The following is a 7,578-nucleotide window of genomic DNA, read 5'->3' as shown; positions in this document are numbered from 1 at the left end:
GATGATAGGCGTCGGCGCACCGACCCAAATTGGAGCCGGTCCACACGCCACCACACGATTAGGCTTTTTTAAACCATACAATGCGGTATCTTCGACCACCTCACAGCAAAAAACAAAAGCAGCGAAAAAAAGAAAAGGGAAGAGAGACCAGTGCCATCCCCGGCTCGACGCTTCCAAATCTCAAAAGTAGTCTTTGCTCTACCGTCGGGGCCGTGGCCGACGAGCACTGGCAAAGTCCCCTGCTCATGACCGCCAGGATTGCAGCACGACCGTGGATGTAGCTCTGACACCAGCCGGTTCCAACACATGGTCGCCATGGTTGCAACATCCTCGTGTCCTCGGCTCCGGCTCGCCGCCATCGTCACCTAGCACCGCCGGCTTCTAGCAAAACAAAAGAAACTATGGTGGTCAGTTGAAGCAAAAAAATGGCTGGTTCCAGCCAAAAAGAACACTGGTTCCAGCAAAATCCCACAAATAGCAAAACTCCAGCAAATTCGATTGTAGCAAAACAAAAAAGCGGTTCCAGCAAAAAATTATTTTGGTTCCAGCAAAAATACCACAAACAGCAAACTCCAATAAATTTGATTGTAGCAAATCGAACAGCAGGTTCCAGGAACACTTTACTCCGGTTCCAGCAAAATGGGACGCCCGTTCCAGCTTGCCACCATACTGGTTCCAACACGGGCGACCCCAGCAGGTTCCAGCTCCGCCTGCTCGATGCAGCTTGCCCAAGCGTCGATTGCAGCTCCGCCTGCTCGATGAAGCTTGTCCAAACGTCGAATGCACCTCCGCCACCAGTGGTTGATGCTCTGGTAGCAGCCGGTTGTAGCTCGCCCGTCGGCGCGGCGCCGTCAGATGCAGCTCAACCCATCGTCGGTTGTAGCTCCCGGCATGGCCGGTTGCAGCTCCACCGTCCGCCGTCCGTGGTCCATCCCTGGGACGAGGGGGGCGTCAGGGAGCTAGAAGGACACCAGCGTAGCTATGGAGTAATAAGGGGGAAAGCTGGCCAGAGAGGGAGAAATAGCAGCAGTGGGAACTCTCAGGTGGTAGTGGGTCTCGCCGGAGTTAGGATCCGATGGCACGAGGCAGAGTTGCGCGAGCGGAGAGCAAGAGCTGAGGGTAGGCGATGTGCGAGCGGAGAGGACGAGCTGCAGGCTTTGTGTGGACGAGGGAAAGCGGTGATGGTCCGCTGGAGTTAGTGGAGATAAGGACGTGACGTATGATGGGCCTCTGCTTATTATGTATGTGCACGAGTACAGCGGCGTGACCGGCCGAAAGTTCGGCCGGCGCGCCGCACACAAACGTTTACCTATTGTGAAGTGGGGCTTACTTACTTATTGACCGTGGAATACTAGGCCTATACTACACTGAAGGCCTATACTACACTGGAGCGGTGCTGAGAAATAGATATACAGGCTGATTATACAAATACTACACGAATCAAGTGCGCATGGATGGAGGTGATTCCATTCTCAGATGGAACCATGTCCACTCATGATTATTCGGATATTTTCCCTCTAAAAATCGGAAAAGAATAGAAGATTTTAAACGCCCTGTATTATCTCCCCCCAGCCGCCGCGAAAGCTTCCGCCGGCCGGCCGCCGCCGCAACGCCATGTTCCAACTCCGAGCGCGTGTCCTCTCTTTCCTTGTCCACTCACCACCCCGTCTCCGCGCCTCCCGCGTCTCTCCCCTCTTTGCCCTCCGCCGCAAGGCCCGCAACCTCTCCGCCACCACATCCGCCTCACCAAGCCCCTTCGCCGCCGAGGACTACCTCGTCGCCACCTGCGGCGTCCCCCGCGCCCAAGCCGTCAAGGCAGCGAAGAAGATCTCCCACCTCAAGTCCTCCTCCAAGCCCGACGCGGTCGTCGCCTTCCTCTCCGGCCTCGGCGTCCCCCGCTCCGACATCGCCGCCATCGTCGCCGTCGACCCGTGGTTCCTCTGCGCCAGCGTGGAGAGGACCCTGGCGCCCCGCGTCACCGAGCTGAGGGAGCTCGGCCTCTCGCGCTCCGAGGTCGCGCGCCTCGTCCCGCTCGCCCTCTGCTCCTTCCGCAGCAGCTCCCTCAGGGGCAACCTCGACTTCTGGCTCTCGGTCTTCGGCTCCTACGAGAAGCTCCTCAAGGCCCTCAAGATGAACTCCGGCCTCCTCGCCGCCGACCTCGAGAAGGTGGCCAAGCCGAATCTGGCCCTCCTCCGGCAATGCGGGCTAAGTCCCTCCGTCTTCTCGGAGCCCTTCATTTCCCGGGTGCTCGTCAGGACCCCCAAGAAAGTTCAGGACGCTTTGGTGCACATTGACAAGTTTGGGGTGTCGCAGAACTCGCGGATGTTCCTCTACGCGCTTGTGGCCTTCACCGTCCAGAGCCCGGAGAAGCTCACCGACAAGATCGGAGTCCTCGAGACGCTTGGTTGGTCGCAGGGCGATGTGCTGCTAGCTGTGAAGACGATGCCGGGCATCCTGACCATATCCGAGGAGAGGCTGCAGAAAAATGTGCATTTCCTCACAAAGGTTGCTGGACTGGAGATATCTTACATTGCTCAAAGGCCGGTGCTGCTCAAGTATAGCCTTGAGCGCCGCTTGTTTCCCCGGTACTGCTTGCTTAAGCTACTGAACACGAAGGGATTGCTGGATCTCCGATTTGATTACAATGCCGCCTCGCTGTCCGAGAAGAAGTTTCTTGGCAGGTTCGTGCATCCTTACAAGGAGAGTCTTCCAGGCCTTGCTGATGTTTATGCTTCTAGCTGTGCTGGGAAACTACAGATGGAGTTGCTATCAGAGAACACAAAAGAAAACTAGAGAATCTACCTTGCCTGTCCTGGGTGAGCACCATAGGATTGCCATGTTGGATGGAAAAAGTTAAGGTTTGTCATCCCCCTTGGTTCATTGGTGAAGTTCTGTGCAGTTTTTCTCTAAGTGATCCTTTGTAGTGTTATTAACTGATTAAAAAGCATGGTTACAGATTATCATCTTGCCAGAAATAGAGCGTGTAATGAAATTTCTGGGAATGATCATGCTTGACTTCATCTGCAGTCGGTTTTATTGTTTCTTGGGCTTTCACTGGGAAATTATTGTGTATTGAGATGCAACTTTACATCTGTATATCTGATTCTAAATGGGGAACTGCTAGGAATCAGCTCATGCGTGGGACGGAACATGTATGGACGGTGCATGAGTATTCTGACGATTTCTTTCTATCAGACGTGTGATGGAACGTTTTTTCCCTTCTAAATGGTTGCATTTGGATTTTGATTTTCTCAGAGACATGCATATGAACATTTAGAAAAGTTATCGAGGTATTGGCTTCAGCTGTTCAAGATTAATTTTTAGGAACTGGCAAAATTATGTGCTTTCCACAAACCAAGTTGAAATCATTTAGAGCCTACATCACACAGTATAACTACAAACAATCAGAGATTCTAACATTATACAAGACGATGGAATGATTTTTGAAAATGGTGAGGTGCAATCTTGTTTTGAAGAGATATTAATTTTGTCTTGATGGGGCAATAATAGAATGAGAGAACTTGCTATATTTGGATAGTGTTCAAGCCAATAAGCCCAACATAACCTGGTGTGTGATACCTTACATGAATTATGCAGTAGTGACAACCGAGTTCTCGTTTCTGGTATGGTTTTCTCCTTTCTTGAAACAAACAATTGGCCGTAAAGATACTGATATTTTCAACATTTGTGGTTGTTATTTTTGGCTGAAATATCCTTTTTGTACTATCAAGATGTTATATATCAGCTCCTCAAATGGCAGAAGGTTTGCAGACCTCATGATAACAAAACAGATGGGTCAGAGTTTGTAATGGCGATATGACAATATATGCCAAACTCGGATACTCCACCAAACTGCCTATATGTATCTGTTGCATGGCGGTATGACAATATATGCCAATATGTATAATATACTATGGAGTATCTGCAATTTTGATTTTCAAAATAAATAGATAAATCCTAATACTCCTATTCTCCCTGGGCCAAAAACAGTTTGACAAAGTCCCAGTAGAAGCCCTAGCCAAATCCAGACTAAAAACCATAGCAAACCCTATCCATCCAGATCAAACCTGTTAACCCCAATTTTTCCTCATATATACTCGCCATATGACAATAGTAATCTGGAAATGCTGTGAATCTTTCACACTTGTTGCTTTGAAAGAGCTGAGAACAGTAGCAAGCTGCTTTTTATGATGATAATTTTGGAGTATTTTGACAGGAAAATATGCAAGACTGTATAGTGACATATGAAAATAGTACACCTGCAGATTAATTTTTTCTAAATGGAGGGGGAAGTCAGTGTTTGGGTTTAGAAAAACTCCATGTATCGCGTTTTGCAAAGTGGCTGAAGTTTTAAGTTTTCTGTAAAGGCCTCTGAAAATTCCCAATGCCCTGCACTGATAAGTATTGCAAAATGAAGACTGAGATTCGCTCCCCTTATATTCAGAAGAAAAACTAAGGGTGTAAGGGGGGTTATACTACATTGTATGATTTGAAGCTTGATAGTCCTCTAGTTATTGTACTGGTGCGGTTTGCCTAGTTTCAGCTCATTCGCATGAAAAATCTAAATTTCGCGGCAGATGAATGTCTTCTCCAGGAATGGTTTTCTAGAAGCTGGAAACCTGAAGGTTACAATATCAACTCTCTTTTTTTACCGGGTTATCTCTACTCTGAACTTTAGTTTGATTATCTGGAGGCCAGGCTATAAATTAACAGCAAGTGAGTGGCCATATTATTTGATTGTATTTTTGCATTACAAAATATATTTCCAAAATTCCATCTTAAGTACTTATTGCTAAACGTCTTCTTTAAACCAATGAATATCTATAGGTTGAGCTAGCAGCTACAAACAATCATATAGATGCTTAGTTACTCTAGTGGACTCCAGGATTTCCTTAACTCTGGATTAAGGTTTAAAGTTTTAACCACATGTTAGCATGGTGTAGGTGCGAGCACATTCATTACTGAAGCCGTTGAGCCTCCTCATTTCCATGTAAGTTGAGTCTCTAATGTAGTTATGCTACCAAGTTGAAGTTGCTGTTGATTATGGAGATTCTCTTACAATTGATGGTCAGGATAGCTGAGCCAACCGAACTATTCATAATCATGCTAACCTCCTGCAGGCAATATGTTGACCCGAATAGAGATCGTCTCAACCAGGGTACATGCGTCATTGTTGCCTAAACAACAACACATACATAATCACACCACAAGCAACATAGCTCAGCATGCAGTAGCGGGCATAACAACAAGAGGGCAAAACTTTTGCTCTCAGGATGGGGGTGGATGCCATGGATATGGTGTCCATCAGTCTCTGCTTAACGAGGCTAAAGGAACCAAATTAATTACTCTGACACATGGGTTGCCCAATGCCTCTCAAGTATGTCCCATTTGCATTCAACGTGATCTCTACTATGTACATATCTGGACGATCTCCATTCATCATCAGTAGACTAACTGGGATATAAAGAGGCTTCGAATGTACGTATGTTTATATGTTGGGCATTGCTGCCACAGAGATGCTTCACTGCATTGCATTTATCGGCTAATGTGGATGGATTCTTCATTTTCAGCACATGCATGCAGTACTTCTAGTTATATTGATTTGCTACCTCCATCTTTATTGTAGAACCATATTTATTTAATTATTTTCATGTGCTCACAGGCATTTGATAAGGTTGCACACTGACTGTCATGTGCTGAACCTGGTAAAGATCAAGAGAACAGGGATACTACAGTCACCCTCATCTAGCCGCTTGCAGGGTCTTTTTTTTTGAAAGGAACACCAAATGCATTCCATTATATAACAGTACAGGGCAAATCGCCCTTTACATAATCCAGTACAAAGTCTGGGAGTTGGCCCAGCCAAGTCTCACACACATCAACTCCCAGATTAGCTCCATATGCAGCTAAAACATGTGCCACCCTATTACAATCCCGAGGGCAAGACACAACACTACTAACCGAAAACCCCACATGCATTTGGAATTTTATGCTCCTGATAATAGCTCCTAAATTCGCTAGATCATAATCTTTAGAGTTCACTGTCCTCATCAGCTGCGTGGAGTCAGTTTCAAACAAAACCTTGTCACATCCTATATTAATAGATATTTTTACATGTATTCTTGTTCGTACCGTCTCAGAAAATACGTGCAGTAACTTGTTCTGGTTAACTACAACTTCTGCATTTTATATGTCACATTTTGTGTGTGTATGCATATATGAATTTGTAAGGCTTGTGGAGCCACAAATATAGTTATAGTTACACGAAAAGCACAAGCTTGTTTGCTTCCTAGTAATCATGTGTGCAGACTCCAATAATAATCATGTGTTGGCTGCCTAGTTCAATATATTAGTTTGAAACTGAAGATTAACTTCCATTGTTTTTTAGCAAGACTTTATGTTTCAGTTGGAGTTATTTCTTGTTTCATCTTTCTCTATAGTATCACTTAGGATGTTGGTTCTACAATGAAGGACTATTCAAAGTCTCAATAGTTCACTGTTGTTGTCATATTCTCAGTTCTGTATTAGTAAGTTTCAGGATCCCGGTCGGTACCAACAGTTTTTAGTGGAATCTTGTACATGGAAGATGTGAGCACAAGAATACATCTATACGTATATTGGAGCATATGTCACTCCATGATAATTACCTTCTTTGCCAATTATGGCTGTGTGCATCATGAGTTGCAGAGGCCGGGGGGGTATTCCTCCTTTTTGAAAAAAAACTTATTTGCCTATTCAACTTAATATTTTCCGGAACGTGAAACTCTTGTTGAGGATATATATTCTCTTACATGTGATGATCAAGAATATGTGAGCTAAAAAAGCTACCAAGAAACCTCCTGCTTAGCTCTGGTATATCAGCCTGAGGCTATCTCGATCGAAAAGGTGTGAAAGCACCCGGGAGTCCCCTCACCCCCTTATCCCGTGCGATCAGCGTTTTCCAAGATTAGTGTTGTGACGTAGACAGCAGCAGGCCATTTGCGTTGTCACTTAATTAAGCAGGCAATTTACAGAGTCAAACAGGGCCAGTCCTAGGCTGCAGCAGATAGAGTGGGTCTGGCAACCGTTCCCGACTAGCTTGTCAGGTCTGGTTACTGTAGTAAGACTATTCACAGTGGGTGAGAATTCAAAGTAACATAAGGTCCAAATCAACAAATTTACTTATGTGGCAATGATTTAATGTGAAGAGAGATGAATTGAGTAATATAGCTAGTTACTCATACTATGAGTAATATCACACATATCAAGATAAGATGAGTCTACAAACTACTAAATGAAGTGTTGCATGATATCACACATATGTTACTCTCACTATGAAGGTACTAACATATACTAGTAACACATGTATATTACTGGTTGAAGTTACTCCCCGCTGTGAGTAGTTTAAAGGCGAGATGTTTTGTCAACTCGTTCACCCAACGCATGCATGATTGCATGTGTTTCTTATCTGTCTTTTCTTCTGGTTTTTTTAGTGAAGAGAGAGGAGAAAGGTGAGGAGAGAGAGCCTTTTTTATGAGCCCATGTGAGAGGAGGATTGGAAGGAGAGAGAGGCTGTGTGAGAGAGGGAAGGGAGAGGAC

At 45.5% G+C, this 7,578-nt stretch overlaps 1 protein-coding gene across 4 annotated transcripts; it reads left to right on the top strand.

Moving 5' to 3' along the window:
- The first annotated feature begins 1,522 nt into the window (after window positions 1-1,522).
- LOC125520134 lies at window positions 1,523-6,624 on the top strand. Of its 4 annotated transcripts, XR_007288499.1 has the most exons (4): window positions 1,523-2,858; window positions 4,578-4,716; window positions 4,944-4,990; window positions 5,121-6,624. XR_007288499.1 is itself a non-coding variant. In XM_048684963.1 (1 exon), exon 1 carries the CDS (start codon window positions 1,615-1,617, stop codon window positions 2,791-2,793), a length of 1,179 nt encoding a protein of 392 aa, XP_048540920.1. In that variant the 5' UTR covers window positions 1,524-1,614; the 3' UTR covers window positions 2,794-3,041. The 4 variants fall into 4 exon arrangements, 1 of the variants encoding a protein (XP_048540920.1); XR_007288498.1 differs by lacking the exon at window positions 4,578-4,716 and having other exon boundaries at window positions 5,121-6,620; XR_007288500.1 differs by lacking the exons at window positions 4,944-4,990; window positions 5,121-6,624 and having other exon boundaries at window positions 4,578-4,918.
- The last annotated feature ends 954 nt before the right edge of the window (window positions 6,625-7,578 follow it).

This window comes from Triticum urartu, chromosome 7 (assembly GCF_003073215.2).
Source record: "Triticum urartu cultivar G1812 chromosome 7, Tu2.1, whole genome shotgun sequence".
Classification (NCBI taxonomy): Eukaryota; Viridiplantae; Streptophyta; class Magnoliopsida; order Poales; family Poaceae; genus Triticum; species Triticum urartu.
Note: the sequence above shows the minus strand (reverse complement) of the source record. Positions and strands in the feature narration are given on the sequence as shown.